Below are 26,843 nucleotides of genomic sequence, written 5' to 3' on the forward strand. Positions count from 1 at the left end.
GTGTTTCTTCTTCAGGTTTTGGTGTTTTGAATTTTTTTCTTGAAAGTCCTTGGTAGTAATAGTCAATTCAGTTAATTGTGTCCAAAATCAAGGTTTTAGGTGTGGAATTGTGATTTGGATTGAAGGTTTTGATGTTGAGGTTATTATCCTGTATAAGTCCTTCTAAAAAATTCAAGTTTATCTACATTTATCCAACTCTAATTTTATCTCCTCTCTCCCTCTCTCTTTAAGTTTCTCTCCCTCTCTCTTTAAGTCTCTCTCCCCCTCTCTTTGTCTCTCTCCCCCTCTCTTTGTCTCTCTCCCCCTCTCTTTGTCTCTCTCCCCCTCTCTTTAAGTCTCTCTCCCCCTCTCTTTAAGTCTCTCTCCCCCTCTCTTTAACTCTCTCTGTCCCCCTCTCTTTAACTCTCTCTCTCCCCCTCTCTTTCTCTCTCTCCCCTTATCTTTCTCTCTCCTCCCCTCTTTGTCTCTCTCCCCCTCTTTGTCTCTCTCCCCCTCTCTTTAACTCTCTCTCTCCCCCTCTCTTTTAGTCTCTTTCCCCCTCTCTTTAAGTCTCTCTTTAAGTCTCTCTCAACTCTTTTTAACTCTCTCTCTGCCCCTCTCTTTAAGTCGCTCTCCCCCTCTCTATCCCCCTCTCTTAAAGTCTCCCCCTCTCTTTTAGTCTCTCTCCCTCTAAGTCTCTCTCCCCTTCTCTTTAACTCTCTCTCCCCCTCTCTTTAAGTCTCTCTCAACTCTTTTTAACACTCTCTCTGCCCCTCTCTTTAAGTCGCTCTCCCCCTCTCTATCCCCCTCTCTTAAAGTCTCCCCCTCTCTTTTAGTCTCTCTCCCTCTAAGTCTCTCTCCCCTTCTCTTTAACTCTCTCTCCCCCTCTCTTTAAGTCTCTCTTCAGTTCTCTTTAACTCTGTCTCTCTTTCGCTCTCTTTAACTCTCTCTCCCCCTATCCTCAACTCTCTCTCTCCCCCTCTCCTCAACTATCCCCCCTCCTCAACTCTCTCTCTCCCCCTCTCCTCAACTATCCCCCCTCCTCAACTATCTCTCTCCCCCTCTCCTCAACTATCTCTCTCCTCCTCTCTTAAACTCTCTCTCCCCCTCTCTAAAACTCTGTCTCTATCCCACTCTCTTCAACTCTCTCTCTCCCACCCTCTCTCCTTCTCTCAAGAAATCTCTCATTCCTGCTTTTTCCCCCAACTCTGAAGAAAAACCGGTGCCATCGAACAGTGTGAGCTCCGTGGATTCACTCCAGTGTTTTACTATAGCACTAAGCCTTCCTCTCCTGCTGGGAAAAAACATGGCCATTCTCCTTTAATGGGCCAGGAGATTTAACTGATATTGTGTGTTTGAAGCAGTACAAAATGGTCCCATGTCATTTTCTCCCCGTAAATGTTCTCACCAGCTAGATGAGTTTCTGCCTCATTGTTTACTAGGGTCTTTAGACTGTTGGTTTTTTGTATTGCAATCACAGTGCCAAGTTGGATTCAGAGTCACACACTCACGCATTTAAACCTAAAGTGTGCCAGAAGACAATGCCACTCCGTTAACAACTTTCAAACTGTTTCGGAGCGCACCACCTGTTTTCATTTAGAGCTTTTCAGCAGCTGTTACCTATAATTAGGCCTGCCGTTATAATGCCAGAGGAGGAGTGGTGGTGCGTGGCGGCATGGTGGTATTGTACAACTGGCTGATAAACAAAGTCATTTAGGGCAACCTATGAGGACCGAGGACACACTCCACCTCCCGAAGGAAGGGTCCAACCCGGTACCCACCCAGCCTGTCCGAAGGAACAGTAACACACACCCAGCTGGTTGAAGTGTGAAGTCGGACATACCGAGTGCTTTTTCACTCACCATTAGGTAGAGAGAGCTGTATAGTAGAGTTGTGTTTATAGCCTGTACAGCAGATGTTGAATGTAGGGCTTAATTAAGATGTACTCCAGCCTGTGAATGGAACTGAAAGACTCATGTTTTCATTGTTTGCCACAGACCCATTCTATGTGGGAAAATACCATCATCCAACCCACTTCATTGAAATGAAGGGCAGCATTGAGTGAATTAGAGCACGACCCAGAAACTCCAGTATATCTGTCGCTCAGATTGAGCTATGCTGCTGTTACACCCTTTGTGCTGTTTGTTGTAAAACTATGCAGACATACACGCGCACACACACACACACGTCCCACCTCGCCATTTGTTATAAAACTATACAGACAGACATGTTGAATGAGCTTCCTTCCACCACTTTACCCTCCTGATCCCATTTCATTAAAACTGGCTTAATTCATCCAACATGGTCCATACATTAAGCCTGGTGCAATAATATCCCTATAGGTCAAGCATGTTTACCTCTAAACCTGGCCCACACACACACACCTCTGGGGTCTCAAGCTACCCATGCCCTCATTAGTCTAGGTGACTAAATCCATTCTTCTTCCTGTGGGGTGTGGGGTGTACCCCAACCAGCACACTGGGGATGTGTTCCAAGTAGCACCCTATTCCCTACATACTGCTCTATGTTTGACCAGAGGGAACAGGATGCCGTTCTCTAGTTCTGTGTTTGTTTTAGGTCTTATTGCACCTGAATAGTCCTGATCCGCATTAAGCCAAAGGTGTTTGATAGTCACCCATTATCAGCAGTCTGTCGTCGGGTAGAGAAAGAAACAGAGCAAAAGGGAATTTGTGTTACAATACTACTTATCATGCATGGGCCCTCTTTGCAATTACATCCTTGACTGATTTCTTTTTAGGCTTTGAAATTCATTTTCAATGACCTTTATGTCACCAAATTTCATCGTGTGTGTAGAAAAGTTTCCAGGGCTGCTCATTGTTTCAAGCGGCGATGTGCAGAAAAGCCTTTGAGGTGTGTGAAAGGGGGAGAGGATAATGTTTCTTCATTCACTTTTCTCTTTCTTTGGTTCTCTATTTCTCTCTCCTTTTCTGCACTCTTTCTCTCACCACACACACACACACACACATGCACATATTCTAACCTTAACCATAAACCCCATAGAAATAGCATTTGACCTTGTGGGGACTAAAAACCCCACAGACACCCTGTTAGCAAGTGACAAGCAGCAAGGTAGAAGAAAGACAAAAAAACCCACTTTGTATGCAGGACGCTCTGGTACGGTGGACTGCTCTGTTTCCACTCTGATCCCTCCTATGTTCCCTCCTCTTTCTCTCCTCAGACAATATCATTTATCCTCTCCTCTAGGACAATGGGACTTAATGAATGCATGCCACCCATGCTGACTATTCATTATTAATAAAGGACCCACAGCACATAATGGGCTGTGGCTGGGTCAATCGTTTATAGAGGAATGGATGGCAGCCAGGCAGGTTGTTCTTCCTGTGTGAAGGAATGGCTGTGTCTAGGACTCGACTGGTGCACACGGACCCAGTGTAGCTACTTGACTACTAGTGCTGAGAAGCAGAGGACTCTACTGAAATACATATGACATAGAATACCTGAGCTGTATGTTAGTGTTACCTATTGGTTTAATAGTAATCGGTGTTACTTCTGTTCACACACCACAAGAGATGCTGTATTGACTTCACAGCTTAGCGTTGAACTAACCTGACACCTTGGGACCTATTCAAGCATTTTGTTGACTTATTCAACTGCTCTTACATCAGTGCAGTTACCCTGTGTTTTATTCAGGAACATCCAGAGATCTCTTTTGATGGATTAGAGCACTTTTTGTGGAGCTGTGTTCCCTTCACTCACATCAGGGTGAAGCTGCTGTCAGCTGGCTTGAAAAACTCTGTTGTCTGCCAGCGCTTGTTCCTAGCTGATGTAAATGTTACAATGCTTCTCTCTCTCATTCACTTACTCAGCCTTCCCTTCCCGGAGTACAGATTGTGTGCGAGCGAGGATGATTATTGCATTGTCATTTTGCCGAGGACACTAAAAGTGGTCCTCTAGCCAATTATGACCGATTTAATTTATGGCATCTAATATATTAAACAGCTGAGCTAAAAGCCTCTCCGGGGACATAACAGTAATTTAGCATTTTTTTAATAAAAACTCTTCATTAATAATAAAGACGTAGTTTGACGAATGTTGGCAATTTATCCAACTAGTTCTGAGTGTTTTTGAAAGCATAGTATTTTTTATTTTTTTTACTGTTGCCATGGTCACGTTGTCAACAAGGACACATAATCGATCGTAGTATATCATACTGTATACCACGGGTATGACAAAACATGTATTTTTACTGCTCTAATTATGTTGGTATACAGTTTATAATAGCAATAAGGCACCTCGGGGGTTTTTGGTACAGTATATGTCCGGACCTCTGGCAGTCTCTATGGGGGTGCCACAGGGTTCAATTCTCGGGCCGACTCTTTTCTCTGTATATGTCGCTCTTGCTGCTGGTGATTCTCTGATCCACCTCTACGCAGACAACACCATTCTGTATACAACTGGCCCTTCTTTGGACACTGTGTTAACAAACCTCCAAATGCGCTTCAGTGCCATACAACACTCCTTCTGTGGCCTCCAACTGCTCTTAAATGCTAGTGAAACTAAATGCATGCTCTTCAACCGATCACTACCCGCCAGCCCGACTAGCATCTCTACTCTGGACGGTTCTGACTTAGAATATGTGGACAACTACAAATACCTAGGTGTCTGGTAAGACTGTAAACTCTCCTTCCAGACTCACATTAAGCATCTCCAATCCAAAATTAAATCTAGAATCAGCTTCCTATTTCGCAACAAAGCCTCCGTCACTCATGCTGCCAAACATACCCTCGTAAAACTGACTATCCTACCGATCCTTGACTTTGGTGATGTCATTTACAAAATAGCCTCCAGCACTCTACTCAGCAAATTGGATGGAGTCTATCACAGTGCCATCCGTTTTGTCACCAAAGACCCTTATACCACCCACCACTGCGACCTGTATGCTCTCGTTGGCTGGCCCTCGCTACATATCCGTCGCCAAACCCACTGGCTCCAGGTCATCTATAAGTCTTTGCTAGGTAAAGCCCCGCCTTATCTCAGCTCACTGGTCACCATAGTAACACCCACCCGTAGCACGCTCTGCAGCAGGTATATTTCACTGGTCATCCCCAAAGCCAACACCTCGTTTGGCCGCCTTTCCTTCCAGGTCTCTGCTGCCAATGACTGGAATGAACTGCAAAAATCACTGAAGCTGGAGACTCTTATCTCCCTCACTAGCTTTAAGCACCAGCTGTCAGAGCAGCTCACAGATCACTGCACCTGTAAACAGCCCATCTGTAAATAGCCCACCCAACTACCTCATCCCCATATTGTTATATATTTTTGCTCTTTTGCACCCCAGTATCTCTATTTGCACATCATCATGTGCACATCTATCACTCCAGTGTTAATGCTAAATTGTAATTATTTAGCCACTATGGCCTATTTATTGCCTGATCTCCCTAATCTTACAACATTTGCACACACCGTATATAGATTTTTATTTTGTGTTATTGACTGTACGTTTGTTTATCCCATGTGTAACTCTGTGTTGTTGTTTTTTGTCGCACTGCTTTGCTCTTGGCCAGGTCGCAGTTGTAAATGAGAACTTGTTCTCAACTGTCCTACCTGGTTAAATAAAGGTGAAATATATATATATATATATATATATATATATATATATATATATATATATATATATATATATATATATATATATACCACGGCTAAGGGCTGTATCCAGGCACTCCGTGTTGCGTTGTCATAAGAACATCCCTTATTTGTCGTATATTGGCCATATACCACACCCCCTCGTGCCTTATTGCTTAATTATACTATCACATGCGGTAGAATAAAGTAGTCGAGGACAAATAACTATTTTCTGCTGGTAGTGAGGAAGGATACTTCTCTCTCTCTACCTGACCTGTGCCCACTCCCTTCACCTTGCTGTAGGATATGAATAGTGATTTCCTGGCATGGATCCTCCAGTGGTTGTGTGTACTGGAAGGGCTATGTGTTGAAATGCACTGTGATTAGAAGGATTTAGGGGCCTGTATTTACTGAGGGTCCAGTCATCCAGTTCACGGTCCAGAGGGGTTAGGGGGGCACAGCTGAGGAATGACTGGGGCATAGGGGCTCTCTTTCTCACACACACACACACACACACACACACACACACACACACACACACACACACACACACACACACACACACACACACACACACACACACACACACACACACACACAGGATGACTGGGGAATAGGGTGTCAGGCCACGCTAGGTGTTGAAAAAAGCTTCATGCACCTGAATGCACCACTGCATCCTAATAACTCAGCCGCTGAAAACCTGCTTTGCTCTCACTCAGCAGCTGTGAAGGGCAGACACCTGGCTTTTCTGTGTGTGTTTGTGTGTGCAGAGCAATACTTTCATCAGTAGTGTTATAGGGGTCTTGGAGCATGTGTCCCAGGGTTGATTGCTCCTGTTGTTTGCATTAGTTCCCTTAATAGACCAGCCATGGCTATATCTGCAAGGCACACACTCGTACACACACACACACACACACACACACACACACGACAGCACATGATGAAGGCGTCATATTCCTCACAGATCACACTTTTCATCATTCATTCAATTACACCCCTCAAATGTATTCACAGTATTGAACAAAGAAATGTCATAGCAGTACTCCATTCCTCTTTGTTTTCTCATTCGCCAAACATTTATTGGTTTTAAATTAAAAGCTTTTTTCATCTTCAGAGCAATACTAGTGGCTGCAGATTCCTCTGCACACGCTAGTGATTAGTATGCATGAGCGGTCCTGATATTAGGTGAAATCGTTTTCATATTCAAGACAAGCTCTCTTCCTGTCCGTCACAATGAACCATATTCTGTCATGCACAGAGAAATATCATTACTGTCTTTTTTGATGTCGCAGGTGTTTTCCCTCCGACCTCTCGTTCCCCTTACTTATCTGTCTGAAAGAAAGGAAGAAAAAAAATAGCAATTTGTAATGACCTTAGTTAGCAAAAGCCTTTGATTTTTACGCCTGTCCTTTTGAAATTCTCCTTCCATAAACATTCGTAGAGAAGGGAGAATAAATAGAGTTTTGACACCCGTTTTGGTCGAAAGTCTTCCAGTCTCAGTGGGTTTTAAACAGGTTTCACCCCCAAGCAGTGTGAACACACTGAGACTAAATGCGCATTTTAACCTCTCCTTTCTTTGAAAATGAACTCTAACAAAACATCCCACAGAACATCAGATCACTTAATGTATATGTTGGACCTCAAACGCCTGACGAGAGATCATCTTCTAAAGGTGCACGGTGTGGACGTCAAAGGGAAAACACTGTTGTTTGAGCATAAAATGGATACCTGGTGTTTTCAAAGCAGCTTTGATCCTGGTTCTCACAAAGAGAGAGCTTATGACTGTGACAGCGAATTAGCGGCGGTCTCCTAGACAGTAAGGAAAAATGACAATGACAGCCACAATAAAATACGACACACTCATCTCGCCCTCTTTTTTTCTTCTCATCTCTCTCTCTCTCTCTCTCTCTCTCTCTCTCTCTCCATATTGTTTCTTCTCTACCTATCCACCTCCCTCCCCCCTCTCCTTATAGAAGTCAGAAGAAGAGGACCTGGTGTTGACCCCAGATGGTACCAGAGAGTTCCTGACCTTTGAGATCCCTCTGAGTGACTCGGGGTCGGCAGGTCTGGGGGTCAGCGTCAAGGGCAACCGCTCCAAGGAGAACCACGCCGACCTGGGCATCTTTGTCAAGTCCATCATCAACGGAGGAGCCGCCTGCAAGGTGAGGATCGCATATCCTTGTGTTCCATGGTTGATACATATACATGATAATTAAACCCTAATAAATGACAATTCAAATGTTTACCTTTGAGTAATTTAGCAGACGCTCTTATCCAGAGCAACTTTCATGAGGGTTATTAGGGTTAAGTGCCTTGCTCAAGGGCACACCAGCAGATTTTCACTGGGATTCGAACCAGTGACCACTAGGCTACCAATGTCTACGCTCCTCAAGGAAAATGCTCATGAGGTGCAGTAAGAATGAATAATGACTGTATTCGACTTCTGTTATGTATTATCTAGTCTCCAATAGTTAGTTCATTACTCTGATGGTCATTCACTTAAAGAAATTGTCTTGATTACATGTCTTATCGTAATGCGTTGTAAAACAGGTCAATTTATATGATCAGATCACACCCTTCTCTTTTGTGTGGTTGACCAGGATGGCCGACTGAGAGTCAACGACCAGCTGATTGCCGTCAATGGCGAGTCGTTGCTAGGGACGCCCAACCAGGATGCCATGGAAATGCTTCGCCTGTCCATGTCGACGGAGGGCAACAAACGAGGGATGATCCAACTCATCGTTGCCAGAAGGGTTGCCAAGAGCAATGAGGTAATGAATGCGCCGTTGTGAGACTCTAAGGTCATTCCCGGTGTGTGTGTGTGTGTGTGTGTGTGTGTGTGTGTGTGTGTGTGTGTGTTAATCTTGGAGTCAATTCCATTTCAATTCCAGGCAATTCAGGAAGTTCACATAAATTCAAATTAAATTCAAAGCTTTTCAATGGGGAATTTGGTTTACTTTGAGAATTGACTGGAATTTAAATTAAATGGACCTCAACCCTCATGTGTGTATGAATGAAATGCTAGAGAACTAATTGTCTTTATCATGAAGAGTGGATGTTTCAATTGTTTGGCCTTAGCTGAGCTTCATAGGTTGATATTAGTGGTATTGGGAATGAAAGAGTTGATCTCTTTCCCCCGCTCCTTTAGTGCTTGTGCTGCTTGAATTGTCAGACAGACGAGTGGAGTGGGTGAGAACGAGAGAGGGATGAGAGAGAGATTGATGGATGGACCACTTGTCTGCTTTGAATGATAAACAAGGGCTTTGAATGATAAACAAGGGCTTTATGATTGACTTTTACCTTGTCACCTATCTCTGTCTATCGCCCCCCTTTTCTTATCTCTGTCTATCGCCCCCCTTTTCTTCTCTGTCTATCGCCCTCCTTTTCTTATCTCTGTCTATCGCCCCCGTTTTCTTCTCTGTCTATCGCCCTCCTTTTCTTATCTCTGTCTATCGCCCCCTTTTCTTATCTATGTTTATTGCCCTCCTTTTCTTATCTGTCTATCACCCCCCTTTTCTTATCTATGTCTATCGCTCTCCTTTTCTTATCTCTGTCTATCGCCCCCCTTTTCTTATCTCTATCACCCTCCTTTTCTTATCTCTGTATATCGCCCTCCTTTTCTTATGTCTGTATATCGCCCTCCTTTTCTTATCTCTGTCTATCGCCCTCCTTTTCTTCTCTGTATCTCTGTCTATCGCTCTCCTTTTCTTATCTCTGTATATCACCCTCCTTTTCTTGTCTCTGTATATCACCCTCCTTTTCTTATCTCTGTATATCACCCTCCTTTTCTTGTCTCTGTATATCACCCTCCTTTTCTTATCTCTGTATATCACCCTCCTTTTCTTATCTCTGTATATCACCCTCCTTTTCTTATCTCTGTCTATCGCCCTCCTTTTCTTCTCTGTATCTCTGTCTATCGCTCTCCTTTTCTTATCTCTGTATATCACCCTCCTTTTCTTGTCTCTGTATATCACCCTCCTTTTCTTATCTCTGTATATCACCCTCCTTTTCTTGTCTCTGTATATCACCCTCCTTTTCTTATCTCTGTATATCACCCTCCTTTTCTTATCTCTGTATATCACCCTCCTTTTCTTATCTATGTCTATCGCTCTCCTTTCCTTGGTTTGGTTCTTTGAGATAGCCAGAGAGACACCTTCAGGAGCTCTACTACCACCATGCAAATCTTCACAGCAAAGATCCAATTTTGATAATCTAACTCTTCTCTGCTTTCGGACCCATTGCATATGGTTGACTTGACAATGTGGGGGCGCTATGATATGGCGAGAGCCACTTCAATGGTGGATGATTGGCAGACAGAGGCAGACACAGCCCACCACAATAGGTAGATAGGAAGGTTGGACTTTGAGAAAGAAAGTGAATTAAAGTGAGGAGTTGTTATCAGGCTGAAGCAGAAGTTTGAGAGGATCGAAAGCAATTCAGCCTGTGGAATGCCCTAGCACAGATATGGTTTTGATAGGTGCTGCTGGCTTTCGGAAATATCAAAAAAGATCAAGTCCCATCACTCAACCCTGAATCTATTTATGTTTCTCTATTAACCAGCAGTCGAGCTGCTCTCATAACATCTTAAAAAACGAATTTATCTTTCAGAATACATTTCATTGGCTTTGAAGTGGTGAAGCAAATATATTATTTTGGTATCTATGGGGAGATGAATTGATATGGGAATGGGCTGATTATGGAGATGAGCTGGTTTTATTCAGTAGTGAAGTACTCGTCGTTGAAGTGTGTGTGCGTGTTTGTTTTGTGTGTGTGTTCCAATCCCCTGCAGCCTCTGATTCGAGTTCAGCTTTGATTAGTGTTGGTGTGAGGATGATTGGTGCCTCTGTCCTGTGGTCCTTGAGCAGACTTCCTGCTGGGACACTCTTCCCTCATCTGCCCTTCGTCTGTCCCCCCCACCCACACACACACACACACACACACACACACACACACACACACACACACACACACACACACATTCCCCCTCACCACCTAACCCTTCTCCCACTCACTTTCCCTCGCCAAGGACACTTGTCCCTCCTGGGCCCTCCAAGATCCAAAGTCGCTCCTATCAGTCCAGCCAGTCAAGTTTCAAGTTTTAATGTCACGTGCACAGTGAAATACCTTTCTTGCAAGATCGAAACCAAGCAATGCAGTAATCAATATCAATGTAGTACTAAACATAACACAAGGTAGAACAAAAACACACAACAAATAAAACATAAAAAATAAGAACTATATAAAGGGTCAGTCAGTTCCAGTACCATATTTACGATGTGCAGGGATACTGGAGTGATAGAGGTAGATAAGTACAGTACCAGTCAAAAGTTTGGACACACCTACTCATTCCATGGTTTTTCTTTATTTTTACTATTTTCTACATTGTAGAATAATTGTGAAGACATCACAACTATGAAATAACACACATGGAATCATGTAGTAACCAAAAAAGTGTTAAACATATCAAAATATATATATTTATTTGAGATTCTTCAAAGTAGCCACCCTTTGCCTTGATGACAGCTTTGCACATTATAGGCATTCTCTCAACCAACTTCATGGGGTAGTCACCTGGAATGCATTTCAATTAACAGGTGTGCATTGTTAAAAGTACATTTTTAGAATTTCTTTCCTTCTGAATGCGATTGAGCCAGTCAGTTGTGTTGTGATATGGTCGGGGTGGTATACAGAAGATAGCCCTATTTGGTAAAAGACCAAGTCCATATTATGGCAAGAATAGCTCAAGTAAGCAAGAGAAACGACAGTCCATCATGACTTTAAGGTCAGTCAATCCGGAAAATATCAAGAACTTTGAAAGTTTCTTCAAGTGGAGTCGCAAAAACCATCGAGCGCTTTGATGAAACTGTCTCTCATGAGGACCACCACAGGAAAGGAAGACCCAGAGTTACCTCTGCTGCAGAGGATAAGTTCATTAGAGTTACCAGCCTCAGAAATTGCAGCCCAAATAAATTCAGAGTTCAAGTAACAGACACATCTCAACATCAACTTTTCAGAGGAGTGTCGTGTGTGGAGGACCAAGACGCAACAGGGAAGTGTATACTCATCTTCTCTTTTTAATATATAAGAAGGAGAAACAAAATAAACACGTATACAATTAACAGAAACGACACTAACAGTTCTGTCAGGTGACAAGCACAAAACAGAATACAACTACCCACAATCCACAATACAAACACACCCCTAATTATAGGACCTTCAATCAGAGGCAACGATAGACAGCTGCCTCCAACTGAAGGCCCCAACACCAATTGACAGAACATAGAAATAAACTAACATAGAACAATAACCAAAACCCTGGACTGATAAATCAAATACCCCTCTCTACATGGACACATACACACAACCACCATGAACCACATAAAACAAATACCCCCTGCAACGTCCTGACCAAACTAAACACTAACAAATAACACCTTTACAGGTCAGAACGTGACAAGGAGACTGCGTGAATCAGGCCTTCATGGTCGAATTGCTGCAAAGAAACCATTACTAAAGGATGCCAATAAGAAGAAGAGACTTGAAGAAACACAAGCAATGGACATTAGACCAGTGGAAATCTGTATTTTGGTCTGATGAGTCCAAATTTGAAATTATTGGTGGTGACACTGTCTCTGATTTTATTTAGAATTCTTGGCACACTTAACCAGCATGACTACAACAGTATTCTGCAGCAATACGCCATCCCATCTGGTTTGTGCTTAGTCGGATTATCATTTATTTTTTAACAGGACAATGACTCAACCTACCTCCTGGCTGTGTAAGGGCTATTTGACCAAGAAGGAGAGTGATGGAGTGCTGCATCAGATGACCTGGCCTCCACAATCACCCGATTGCAACCCAATTGAGATGGTTTGGGAAGAGTTTGATCGCAGAGTGAAGGAAAAGCAGCCAAAAAGTGCTCAGCATATGTGGGAACTCCTTCAAGACTGTTGGGAAAGCATTCCTCATGAAGCTGGTTGAGAGAATACCAAGAGTGTGCAAAGCTGTCATCAAGGCAAAGGGTGGCTACTTTGAAGAATCTCAAATATAAAATATATTTTGATTTGTTTAACACCTTTTTGGTTAATACATGATTCTATATGTGTTATTTCATAGTTTTGATTTCTTCACTATTATATTCTACAATGTAGAAAACAGTAAAAAATCAAGAAAAACCCTTGAATGAGTAGGTGTCTCCAAACTGTTGACTGGTACTGTGTATCATCATTACCAAGTGCCTCTCACATTGTAACCTCCTCAAAAAGTTCTACATCTGCACCATCAAGAGCATCTTGACTGGCTGCATCACCGCTTGGTATGGCAACTGCTCAGCATCTGACCGTAAGGCGCTACAGAGGGTAGTGCGTACAGCCCAGTACATCACTGGGACCTAGCTCTCTGTCATCCAGGACCTCTATACCAGGCAGTGTCACAGGAAAACCCTAAAAATTGTCAGACTCCAGCCACCCAAGTCACAGTCTGTTATCTCTCTGCTACTGCACGGCAAGTGTTACCGTAGCCCCAAGTCTGGGACCAAAAAGCTCCTGAACAGCTTCTCCCCCAAACCCGTAAGACCGCTGAACAGTTAATCAAATGGCTACCTGGACTTTATGGTTTTCACCCCTACCTACATGTACATAGTACTTCAATTAATCACCTAATCAAACCTACATGTACATATTACCTCAATCAATCACCCCAACTACCTCGTCCCCCAGTACACTGACTTGGGACCGGTACTCCTTGTATACAGTATAGCCTGTATATAGCCTTATTATTGTTATTTTATTCTGTTACTAGTTGATATTTATTTATTAGCTAATTTTCTTACTTTTTAACTGCATTGTTGGGAAAGGGCTCGACTCGTAAGTAAGGATTTCACGGTAAAGTCTGCACTTTTTGTATTCGGCGCATGTGACATTTGATTTGATTACAAAATAGAACTTGTTCTAGAACAGTCACTTCAGTCATTCCATAGTTCTGACTGATAACTAGGACTGGCACATAGTTGAGGGAGTGTACTTCTGACCCATATACAGTATTAAAGTAATGTGATTGGTCATTGGGAATTTATGTTTGACGCATTATAATTTAATCAATGCTTCAGAGACTTTGTCAGCATCCCAAATGCCACCGTATTCCCTATGTAGTGCACTACTTTTGACCACAGCTCTGAGCCCTGGTCCAAATAACTGCACTCCATAGGGAATAGGGTGCCATTTGGGATGCTGACTTTGTAATTGCTCAGTCCTTCTATTAATATATTGTCACGTGTTCAATGCAATTACATTCTTGGAAAGTCAATTCAATTAATTTTTATCAGGACTTTAAAATGTACTCATCCTATTCATGTTCCTGTGTTATTAATTATGCCGTTTTATAACGATGTGTGTCATCACGTCAGCAAATAAAAACAGATTTAATTAATTGAGCGTTGCATGACCTTTATTCAAAGTCACAAATGGAAGTAATAAGAAAGTTGTGAATAGTTTTTTATTTCACATGGATGAGCTTTTTGTTATTAGCATGTAATACTTACATCTTCAATTTCATTTACACACCAGGACAACAGAGCCACTGCAGTCTGTGTGTGTGTGTGTGTGTGTGTGTGTGGTGTGTGTGTGTCATCAAAGCATTCTTTTTTTTGCAAAGCCCTCATGCGTTTGGCTCTGCTCATATAAGTGAATATATATCCTCATATTATCATGCTTATCCATTTATCATAATCTTCCTCAGAAAGCAGCAGTCAGAGCTGACGTCAACGTGTCTGAGAAACGCTTGTTGTTGTTCACCTCAAGTCAAAACTTGTCTAAAAGTATTCAGTCCATGTGATGGAGAGGCTTGTGAGAGTCATTTGCCACTGCCTCCAGCGTAATTTGGCGGGAAAACAGAGTTGCTGACTGAAGTCTGGGATTGGCACCAGCACAAAAACATTTGTGAGGGGCGGTAGGGTATTGTGTGTGTGTACGTGTGTGTGCATGAGCGTTCTTTTTATTTAGGGTTTGTTGCCTGCTGCTTTTGAGTTGAGAAAGGTCTGATTCCTATTTAGATATGTTTTGCCTTCCAGAACTATAAACAGACTAATTTATTTTGGAAAATACTTTCCAGTTGTTCGTTGTGCCAAACTTTTTGTAGCTGATGTGAAGTGTACCACAGCGAACGTGTGTGCATCCATGTGTGTGCACTCACTGATGTGTCGGTGAGCTGGCGACCTGCAACACTGCCTTCCCTTTCCTGGTCAGCTTTCTTTTGTCGTTGTTTTGTGCGACACTAAATCACTACAGTGGTCATAACAGCTTACCAAGCCAGCCTCATCAAGGTGCTTTACAAGCCAAACTTGACAAAAGTCTGCCAAAAGCAACCAGCGCCACAGCCGGCCCGCTCATTAGGCAGGATTATGTGGCCGCCTATGGTGGCAGATTGACGAGGGCGGCGTTTTCTGAGCTCAACTGACCAAGACACACCTCCAACAACAACACATAACACCTCTCCAGGGTGCTGTTGGAGAGATGCAGCGCTCCACATTCTGTCAAAAATAATTATCTAACATAAATCATATAGAAGATATAGCATATGGTGGAAAGAGTATGTGGTCTTCTCTGTAGCCTACAGCCTGGAGATGAACTGTATGACAATGTAATGAGACTTTTTACATCTTGCCGGTTTCTCTGATCAAATAGCCTAACCTAAATGGCACCCAATCAAATAACAAAATGCGCTGACATGTTAACAAACAACATCTTAAAACAGGACAGGTCGAAGTACAATGGACAATCAGGATACTCACAATTGCTGTCCAGGAGTTTCATCCTGTGGGCTAAATTGTCATGATCAGTGGTTTAAACTTTTTGTCCATACATTTTTTATGAGCTGATCGTAGCGAAAAAAATAACATTCTTCTGCATTTCCCGCTATGTAAACACATTGCAAATAGGCTCAGGATATCTCCTCCTGATGAAGTTAGGTAGCTGATATTCAGAGCTTAAATAGCTAAAATTGATTAGTCACAGGAATCAGGACTAATAAAGCCAACACAACGGCCTGTTTTACAAACAGTTGGGCCTACCGCATGGATGGACATTCATAAAATTCCATTGCAGTCCGGCATGGTAGGCTACACTCCAGTAAGCATGGACCGACGCCAATGTCTTTTGGACATCTTTGTATGGTCCGTACCACCCGTCTTTTTTATTGGTGTTTTACAAACTGTAGGCCTAGATGGTCATTCCTAAAATTACATTTCAGCTGACACTGTAGGCTAGGGATAGGCAACTCCAGTCCTCTAGGGACTGATCGGGGTCACACTTTTTCCCCAGCCCCAGCTAACACATCTGACACCAATAATCAACTAATCATGACGTTACGTTTAGAAAGCAATTTGTTTCATCAGCTGTGTTGACTAGGAATGGGGAAATGTGACACCGCTCCGGCCCCCGAGGATTAGAGTTGCCCATCCCTGCTGTAGGCTATACCTCAGTAAGCACGGACTGACGCTGACTCCTTTTGGACATCTTTTTTTGGTCCTGTCCGGACCAGCCTTGATTTCCACGTCCACGGACGTTGTTTTTTGGTCCGGTCCCGACTAAATCTGAACCAATCATAGATGTCTATGTTTGGTTCAGGTGTTGTCCGTTCTGGACCAGCCTTGATTTGGCCCAAACATAGACGTCTATAAATTACATATTTTCAACTTTCATTCACAACTGAAAATTACCCTGATTTCAACATCCGGAAGATATGTATTTTCAAAGCCCGGAAAATACGTATTTTCAACATCCGGAAAATACAGTTGAAGTCGGAAGTTTACATACACCTTAGCCAAATACATATAAACTCAGTTTTTCACAATTCCTGACATTTAATCCTGGTAAAAATGCCCCGTCTTAGGTCAATTAGGATCACCACTTGATTTTAAGAATGTGAAATGTCAGAATAATAGTAGAGAGAACGATTTATTTCAGCTTTTATTTCTTTCATCACATTCCCATTGGGTCAGAAGTTTACATACACTCAATTAGTATTTGGTAGCATTGCCATTAAATTGTTTAACTTGGGTTAAATGTTTCGGGGAGCCTTCCACAAGCTTCCCACAATAAGTTGGGTGAATTTTGGCCCATTCCTCCTTGCTCGCATACACTTTTTCAGTTCTGCCCACAAATTTTCTATAGGATTGAGGTCAGGGCTTTGTGATGGCCAGTCCAATACCTTGACTTTGTTGTCCTTAAGCCATTTTGCCACAACTTTGGAAGTATGTACTTCCTGACTGATGACTTGAGATGTTGCTTCAATATATCCACATAATTTTCCTGCCTCATGATGCCATCTACACTGCTCAAAAAAATAAAGGGAACACTTAAACAACACAATGTAACTCCAAGTCAATCACACTTCTGTGAAATCAAACTGTCCACTTAGGAAGCAACACTGATTGACAATAAATTTCACATGCTGTTGTGCAAATGGAATAGACAACAGGTGGGAATTATAGGCAATTAGCAAGACACCCCCAATAAAGGAGTGGTTCTGCAGGTGGTGACCACAGACCACTTCTCAGTTCCTATGCTTCCTGGCTGATGTTTTGGTCACTTTTGAATGCTGCCGGTGCTTTCACTCTAGTGGTAGCATGAGACGGAGTCTACAACCCACACAAGTGGCTCAGGTAGTGCAGCTCATCCAGGATGGCACATCAATGCGAGCTGTGGCAAGAAGGTTTGCTGTTTCTGTCAGCGTAGTATCCAGAGCATGGAGGCGCTACCAGGAGACAGGCCTGTACACCAGGAGACGTGGAGGAGGCCGTAGGAGGGCAACAACCCGACCGCTACCTCCGCCTTTGTGCAAGGAGGAGCAGGAGGAGCACTGCCAGAGCCCTGCAAAATGACCTCCAGCAGGCCACAAATGTACATGTGTCTGCTCAAATGGTCAGAAACAGACTCCATGAGGGTGGTATGAGGGCCCGACGTCCACAGGTGGGGGTTGTGCTTACAGCCCAACACCGTGCAGGACGTTTGGCATTTGCCAGAGAACACCAAGATTGGCAAATTCACCACTGGCGCCCTGTGCTCTTCACAGATGAATGCAGGTTCACACTGAGCACGTGACAGACGTGACAGAGTCTGGAGATGCCGTGGAGAACGTTCTGCTGCCTGCAACATCCTCCAGCATGACCGGTTTGGCGGTGGGTCAGTCATGGTGTGGGGTGGCATTTCTTTGGGGGGCCGCACAGCCCTCCATGTGCTCGCCAGAGGTAGCCTGACTGCCATTAGTTACCGAGATGAGATCCTCAGACCCCTTGTGAGACCATACGCTGGTGCGGTTGGCCCTGGGTTCCTCCTAATGCAAGACAATGCTAGACCTCATGTGGCTGGAGTGTGTCAGCAGTTCCTGCAAGAGGAAGGCATTGATGCTATGGACTGGCCCGCCCGTTCCCCAGACCTGAATCCAATTGAGCACATCTGAGACATCATGTCTCGCTCCATCCAGCAACGCCACGTTGCACCACAGACTGTCCAGGAGTTGGCGGATGCTTTAGTCCAGGTCTGGGAGGAGATCCCTCAGGAGACCATCCGCCACCTCATCTGGAGCATGCCCAGGCATTGTAGGGAGGTCATACAGGCACGTGGAGGCCACACACACTACTGAGCCTCATTTTGACTTGTTTTAAGGACATTACATCAAAGTTGGATCAGCCTGTAGTGTGGTTTTCCACTTTAATTTTGAGTGTGACTCCAAATCCAGACCGCCATGGGTTCATAAATTGGATTTCCATTGATTATTTTTGTGTGATTTTGTTGTCAGCACATTCAACTATGTAAAGTTCATTCATTCAGATCTAGGATGTGTTATTTTAGTGTTCCCTTTATTTTTTTGAGCAGTGTATTTTATGAAGTGCACCAGTCCCTCCTGCAGCAAAGTACCCCCACAACATGATACTGACAGCCCCGTGCTTCCTGGTTGGGATGGTGTTCTTCGGTTTGCAAGCCTCCCCCTTTTTCCTCCAAACATAACGATGGTCATTATGGCCAAACAGTTCAATTTTTGTTTCATCAGACCAGCGGACATTTCTCCAAAAAGTACGATCTTTGTCCCCATGTGCAGTTGCAAACCGTAGTCTGGCTTTTTTTAAGGCGGTTTTGGAGCAGTGGCTTCTTCCTTTATGAGTGGCCTTTCAGGTTATGTCGATATAGGACTCGTTTTACTGTGGATATAGATACTTTTGTACCTGTTTCCTCCATTATCTTCACAAGGTCCTTTGCTGTTGTTCTGGGATTGATTTGCACATTTTGCACCCAAGTACGTTCATCTGTAGGAGACAGAACGCGCCTCCTTCCTGAGAGGTATGTGTCACGCCCTGACCTGAGAGAGCCTTTTTATGTCTCTATTTAGGTTTGGTCAGGGTGTGATTTGGGTGGGCATTCCATGTCTGTATTTCTATGTTGGGGAATGCTTTGTTTCGGCCGGGTATGGCTCCCAATCAGGAACAGCTGTACATCGTTGTTGCTGATTGGGAGTCATTCTTAGGCAGCATGTTTTTCCTTTGGGTTTTGTGGGTAGATGTTTTCTGTTTAGTGTTTTGCATCTGACAGAACTGTTTGGCTGTCGGTTTCTTGTTTTTTGTGTTCTATCTTCAATAAATTCATAATGAGCACTAACCGCGCTGCACCTTGGTTCACTCTCTCCAAAGACAGCCGTTACAGTTTGACGGCTGCGTGGTCCCATGGTGTTTATACTTACATACTATTGTTTGTACAGCTGAACGTCGCTCCCAAGGATGAACCAGACTTGTGGAGGTCTACAATGTTTTGTCAGAGGTTTTGGCTGATTTCTTTTGACTTTCCCATGATGTCAAGCAAAGAGGCACTGAGTTTGAAGGTAGGCCTTGAAATACATCGACAGGTACACCTCCAATTGACTCAAATGATGTCAATTAGCCTATCAGAAGCTTCTAAAGCCATGACATCATTTTCTGGAATTTCCCAAGCTCTTTAAAGGCACAGTCAACTTAGTGTATGTAAACTTCTGACCCACTGGAATTGAGATACAGTGAATTTTAAGTGAAATAATCTGTTTGTAAACAGTTGTTGGAAAAATGACTTGTGTCATGCACAAAGTAGATGTCCTAACCGACTTGCCAAAACTATAGTTTGTTGACAAGAAATTTGTGGAGTGGTTGAAAAACGAGTTTGAATGACGCCAACCTAAGTGTATGTAAACTTCCGACTTCAACTGTTCCTATTTTCAACTTTCTTTCAGAACTGAAAATTAACCTTATTTCAACGTCTAGAAAATACATCTTTTCACCTTTCATTCAAAACCTCAATTGAACCTAGCTTCAACATCTGGAAAAATATGTATTTTTGATGTATTTTCAATGTAATTTTGCTTACTGGGACTATTCTTGTAGGGACAGCCATTTTTTGGCCTCGCCTATGGCGGCAGAATGGCCAAGACCTGCCCTGACCAGCACACTTTTAGAGTTGAGGCAGCCTTCATATTATGTTAACAATATGTTTGCTAAACCTCACCTGTTCTGCTCTGTGCTATGTTTTACTTACTGTACCATCCATATTGTACTATTTTTAAACTGCAATATTTAAAATAGGCACGCCCACAGTATGGGACGTGCTGCTTATGTAAATTCATGAAGTGGAACATACAGCCTTAGGATGCTACTCTACCCTCTCTCCCCAATTGTTTCATTTCATTTATTGAAATGAAGATATTTCTATTTCCAACTTTCACTTTCTTTAGTTTCTGCATGTCTCAGCAGAGTCCAGTGTCCCTGGAGGCAGAACATAAAAAATATATGTAAAACATTTCCTTCTCTTGACCACATGAAAGCCTTTCGGAATCACTACTCTTTCTCTCAATTATGTAAATATCATTTGGAAGAAGAAACTGCTACACTGGCCTATTCTATTCAAACGACCTGAATGACGCATTGTGGGTAATCGTTAGGCTATACCCCACACCCTCTTTAAGCTGGGTCATGTTGAGTAAGCACAAAATGATAAAAAAAATATGCTTTTTGAAAGGGAGAGAATCAAGGAAGTACTAGCTGAACTTAACTAAGATATTTTTTTTATTAACGTGTGCCCCATGGAACATTAAATCAGTTAGGATTGTACACCATCCGTGTACAAAGCATTGGACAAAGCTTTTGCCTCTACCTTTGAAGGCTATGAGGATCTTCACTTACTGGTCAAGACCAGTCAGGTCCACTGGGAAGCACTGGGCCATCATCTGGTAATGGGAGGATTCAGATGCCCTCTGCATTATAGATGAGCAACAGTACAGCAAGTGTGTGTCCCAAATGGCACCCTATTCTATGTACAGTGCACTACTTTCCACTATGAAGGGAATAGGATGCCATTTTGAATGCAGCCCCACCATATCAGGGTAGAATGGGTAAAGGAGACCTAGCTACTCTGCTCCTATCATGTGGCTTCATGTCATACATCAAGTAATAGAGGACAGGATACCTGCTGAAGTAGCCCTGTTCCTTCCACCCTGTTGCTGTGTATTACAGATATGGAATAGAATACATTTGAGCTTACATTGAAGAGGAGAGCTAATCGAAAAGGGCCCTTACGTAACAGGACATGAACTGCCCCTTTCTGCATACCAATGACTGTCCAGACATGTCCAGATGGGATTCAGCACAGGATCGTTGATGTGAGTTGACATTGTGAAGGAGGTGGCTTGGCTAACAGAAGAACCACGGCCCTGTAGACAAGAGGAGAGCAGGCTTGATCAATATGGCTTCAGAGAGTGATCAATCAGTCTGAATCTGCCTGGCACAGTAAACTATGGTTTTATTAGCATTGAGCTGACCGTCCATCCGCTGCGGATGGGGATGGGGACACAGTCTTACGACACTAATGCATTTAGATGCGTTCCCCAAAGAAAAGAGGGGGGGTATAGAGAGACGGAGGTAGAGAAAGAAAGAGAAAGAAAAGAGAGAGGTAGATTTGCGTCTGACCTTTCCCTTAACGCTGTAATGTAATGTTATGGGGAGGGATTGAGGCCCCATTAGATGATGACATGGGGATCATGACAACCACTTAGCGTGATGTCATAGTAGATCAGAATGATTCATGTTGGAGGATAACAGGAAGAGAAGGGAGGGAGTGTTGCATGATGGGAGATTGCTTTTTATTGTGAACTGGGTAAATGTGGGAAAGTAGATAGTGGAACTACAGAAACACAACTCTGCACCTACTGCAGGGCCATTCAACCGCAGCTGGTACCAGCTGACTAACTCATTTAGGACCAGCGATGGAAACTCAATTGGTCCAATTCAGAGAATAATTTATTGAATCAGGTGGTTTAGTGGTGTAGCTGAGTGCAATGGTGGAGTGTAAGGGTAACATGTTATAGTATCTCTCAGTTCAGCTCATTTCAGTTCAACTCTGTTCCGTATGAACTCAAAAGGGGTTATTCTATTAATTCTTTACCATGATCACTTTGAACACACACACACACACACACACACCACACACACACACACACACACACACACACACACACACACACACACACACACTAATTTCTATTTTAGATTGAAGACATGTATGCAGCTTTTCATACCACCTGAACACTGTTTATTTCCCTTAAACTCGCTCTCTGACAACTTGTACCCAGCTATAGTCACATACAGTACAACGTTTACAATCAATACAGACAGGGGGAATGGCAATCTCCTGGAAACACGGTCAGTGGTATTAAATGCAGCGGAGGTAGAGATGAAGAGAGGGAACACCTGGGAGGATAAGGCTTGAGGCAGATGAAGGGATGAGGGGAAGCTAATGAGACGGAGGTAGCCACTGGAGACTTAGGTGTGTTGGTTGGTCGGTCCAAAGGTGGGCAGGATGCTGCAGCTTAAAGAATGTAATTACTAACAGCATCATGAGTAGAATTGACTGGATTATGGCCACATGAACAGGCTAATGGCGAACCGTAAAACCATGCATGTACAGGCAATGACTTTAGAGTAACACACTGCCTTGTCATCAAGGGGCAACATTTCCCTGTCTGTGCATGTGTGTTCCGTCTGTCATCCGCTGGGAATCTGATGAACTCCCGACGAAGCTCTCTGTGGGTGAATCGGTAGCCTTCCTTCACAGCAGGATAATCCAGTCTGGAAATCAGTCGATTAAGAGAGATTAAGAGATGGTGAGAGCTGCTGGTAATACCACTAAAAAGCACACTGGTTTACTCACTCACTCAAACTCTCCCTCACACATACACATCCAAACACACTTATGCACAGACTCCTTTATGCAGGCACGCACACACACACATACACACGCAGACAGACAGACACACTCGCATGCACTCCCCAGACTAGCTACTGTACATATGGAGCCTGTTTAATCAATTCTCAGTCTCTCTGTCCTCTATGACGCCTGTCCATACGTTATTCATTAACTCTGAGAAGTCAGCCCTTTTCTCAGCCTGTGACTGTGTTTTTATAAGCCTACCCAGACCCCGCTCTCACCAGATTGAAAAACAAGAGAGTGAAACCAATACAATACATCCTCTGTTACACCATTGAAACCTTCTTGAGTCCAATTCATCCTGGACCAGGCTTTATTAGAAATTATTGTAATTGCGTTAACCCCTTCCTTTGCGCGCCGCCGCCAATCATTCCATTTGCTGTGCGCTTATCAAACCGAGGCTAGATAAAGTCCTCAGCTCCCAACTTCATTACACTTCATTTATATTAAACAGACAGACCATGATAACTCTCTTCCCCCGCCTGACCCAGCCGTCACCATATAGACCCGACGCGGCTGTGCTATCCCAGCAGACTACAGAGCTGACCCAACGGCACTGACCCAACTGCACTGACCCAACTGCACTGACCCAACGGCACTGGTCTGGTCCTATAGACAGCAGGGGTCTTTCTTCCTCTGCAATCCTCTCACATTTGTTTCTCTATTTGTTTTCTTGAAGAATCTCCTCTTCTCTGGTTTCTGTTGCTTTTGGCCCCTGGTCAGTTTTGTGTCATGATACATCCATATTTGCAGGTCTGGGGTCAGTTCAGAGCTTGGTTCCTCTCTCTTGCTCTCTCTCTCTCTCTCCCTTGCTTCTCTCTCACTCGCTCGCTTCACTCTCTCTCGCTTCACTCTCTCTCGCTTCACTCTCTTGCTTCCGTCTCTCTCTCTCTCTCTCTCTCTCTCTCTCTCTCTCTCTCTCTCTCTCTCTCTCTCTCTCTCTCTCTCTGCTTAGAATGAATCTGTAACAGATCTGTTGGAGGGCCAACTCCTCCTGTATTCCCTGGGCATAAAGAACCAACTCTGTGTGTGTCTGCGCATGCGTGTGTGTGTGTTGGTGGAACAGGGCCTGGCTGTTGTCTTTGGAACAGGCTCTGTTCTCTAACCAGTTGCACGTGGTTCCCTCACAGGTGACTGCCAAACAATGCTACAGTATTTTCTCCCTCTCTTTTTTCTCCTTCTCTCTTTCTCTGTTTGTGGGAAATATTATTTTATTCTCTGGAGCCATAATGCATCACAGAACATTCCCACCATAGCCTGGATAAGTTTTACACTGTTTGTGTCCTAAATGACACCCTATTCCCTACATAGTGCACCACTTTTGACCAGAGCCCTATGGGTCCTGATCAACAGTAACACATGGAAAAGGGAGCCATTTGGGACACAGCCTGTTGACAAGGACAGAATGGTTATAGGAAACCATACACAAAATGTATAATTTCACCAAATATTTAGGAAGAGGTCATCATTTCATGGAGTCAGTGAAGGAAGAAACCACATGGAAAAAGGGGTAAGCAAATTAGGTCCAAAAAACTGATTTTCATCAAGTCAAATGAATCTATTACGTTAGAGGTTTCATGATGCTAAGTAGATCGTTTTAAGATTGTCCTATACAACCAGTTTATACTCAATTTACCCCATACCCCAGCCAAGAGACCACTTTTTTAGACAAGCTATGTTTTCAAAACTGTAATGTTTACATGAATTAGGATTATTTCCAGGGATGCACAACACTCTGAAATATATATAGATATCTTTTGTCAGAAAGAATACTATATTTTTGTTGACGGAGTGATGCTGAATATATAACGTTTCTCAAATTACCCCACTCTGCCCTAACATCGATGACTGGAAAAAGAAGACTCATTTTCTTATTAGGTCCAAGCTAAAGCCCTACAATGTCATTTCTTAACTGTCACTCAGTAATAGTGTTGTGTTAAAAGTGACACGTGTATCGAGTGGCCGGTTCTCCCAATAATCAATGTCGCAATACATTGACCGCTGAGCAAAAGTAATTTGCCATTTAATGAGGCCCACTGGATGAGGCAGCTGTGTTTACAGGTATGGGAAATCCATGCTGCTTCATCTGACTGGGAGCACTAGCCTTGTCTGTTGACTGGAAGATGAAACCGCCTTTGGTACTGGTTCCTACATGCAAATCCGTGAAAGATTGTATTGTATGTTTGAAGTGGCCATGGACAGACTGAACCATGTTTGAGACTTGAGACTTGGTTTTGCATCAAGGGTTTGACGTTTTTCTCTCTTTCCCCTCCACTGAGTGTCCTCTCTTCACTCTCTGTCCCTCTTTAGGAGGTCCCAGGAAGCTCACGGGTGGAGGAGCAGCCTCTGACAGACACTCTGGACGACCATGAGCGCCACATCTCCCACTCCATGTTCGGGACCATAGAGTGCATGGACGACCAGCCCTCCATGCCGCCACGCAATGTCATGATGGGGCCGCGCATGATGGGTGAGTCACCTAAACTTGCCAAAACGCGTTGGTTTAAACTACATGGTAAAATATTTGTTTTTGAAGCAAACTGCCGTTGTCCTGTACCAAGAGTGGCCGAATGTCTTCTATGATATCATTCTAATTATTGCACCTTGATTGAAAGTGAAGTAGTGAGAGAGACAGCATTTATTTTTCTGACCTCACACCTCGTCCATCTTCCTCATCCCTCCCGTCCTCACCCCTCCATCACCCCCTGATTATAATCAGGGGGGTTAATGTCATCCCCGATTCATCCCTCCTTCACTCTCAACCTGCACGATTGCACTCAGGTCAATTCCCATTCCGTTCCATGTCCAGTTCAGCTCCAGTTCTGCTAGTCAATTCAGTCCTTAACCAGTCACCTCCTGTCATCTCTGTATCGACCTCACTGCCATGGAGCCACGTTTTGACACAGCTGGAGGAGCCTGACACCCCCACCTGACCCCACCTCTTCACACTACACCCACACTACCCACCATACCCCCTCTCTTTCCTTCTCTCCCATTTCCTGTCCTCTCCTCTGAGTTAGACCATTTCCAGCCTCTCCTCTCTTCCGCTCTCTTCCTCTGCTCTCTCCTCCTCTCTTCCTCTGCTCTCCCCTCCTCTCTTCCTCTCCTCTCTCTCCGCTCTCTTCCTCTCCTCGCTACCCCCCCTCTCTTCCTCTCCTCTCTCCCCCTCTCTTTCTCTCATCTTTCCCCCTCCTCCATCTCCCATCTCTTCCTCTCCTCTCTCCCCCTCTCTTCCTCTAATCTCTCCCCCTCTACCTCTCCTCTCTTTCCCTCTCTTCTGCTCTCTCCCCCTCTCTTCCTCTCATCTTCCCCCTCCTCCCTCTGCCCCTCTCTTCCTTTCCTCTCTCTTCCTCTACTCACTCCCCCTCTCTTCTTCTAATATCTCCCCCTCTCTACCTCTCCTCTTTTCCCCTCTCTTTCTCTCCTCTCTCCCTCTATTCCTCTCCTCTCTCCCTCTATTCCTCTCCTCTCTTCCCCTTTCTCCCTCTCCTCTCTTCCCCTTTCTCAATGTCCCCTATCTCTCATCCCTTCCTCTTCTCTTCTCTTCCATAGTGTCTATAGTAGCAGTGCTCTCTCATCTCCATATTGTCTATAGTGGCAGTGCTCCCTCATCTCCATATTGTCTATAGTAGCAGTGCTCCCTCATCTCCATATTGTCTATAGTAGCAGTGCTCCCTCATCTCCATGTTGTCTCCAGTAGCAGTGCTCCCTCATCTCCATATTGTCTATAGTAGCAGTGCTCCCTCATCTCCATATTGTCTATAGTAGCAGTGCTCCCTCATCTCCATATTGTCTATAGTAGCAGTGCTCCCTCATCTCCATGTTGTCTACAGTAGCAGTGCTCCCTCATCTCCATGTTGTCTACAGTAGCAGTAGCTGTGCTCTCTCATCTCCATATTGTCTATAGTAGCAGTGCTCTCTCATCTCCATATTGTCTATAGTAGCAGTGCTCCCTCATCTCCATAGTGTCTATAGTAGCAG

General features: G+C 43.8%; 1 protein-coding gene across 2 annotated transcripts in view; it reads left to right on the forward strand.

Moving 5' to 3' along the window:
• The window catches only part of LOC106578541 (partitioning defective 3 homolog), a 568,924-nt gene that overhangs the window by 296,952 nt on the left and 245,129 nt on the right, over positions 1 to 26,843 (forward strand). For both annotated transcript variants that reach the window (XM_014157480.3, XM_014157481.3), the window contains exons 12-14: positions 7,560 to 7,748; positions 8,187 to 8,357; positions 25,173 to 25,332. In XM_014157480.3, coding sequence (XP_014012955.1) covers positions 7,560 to 7,748; positions 8,187 to 8,357; positions 25,173 to 25,332 — 520 coding nt within the window. The remainder of the gene's footprint in view (positions 1 to 7,559; positions 7,749 to 8,186; positions 8,358 to 25,172; positions 25,333 to 26,843) is intronic.

The sequence above is a fragment of the Salmo salar genome, chromosome 19, assembly GCF_965601325.2.
Source record: "Salmo salar chromosome 19, fSalSal1, whole genome shotgun sequence".
Classification (NCBI taxonomy): Eukaryota; Metazoa; Chordata; class Actinopteri; order Salmoniformes; family Salmonidae; genus Salmo; species Salmo salar.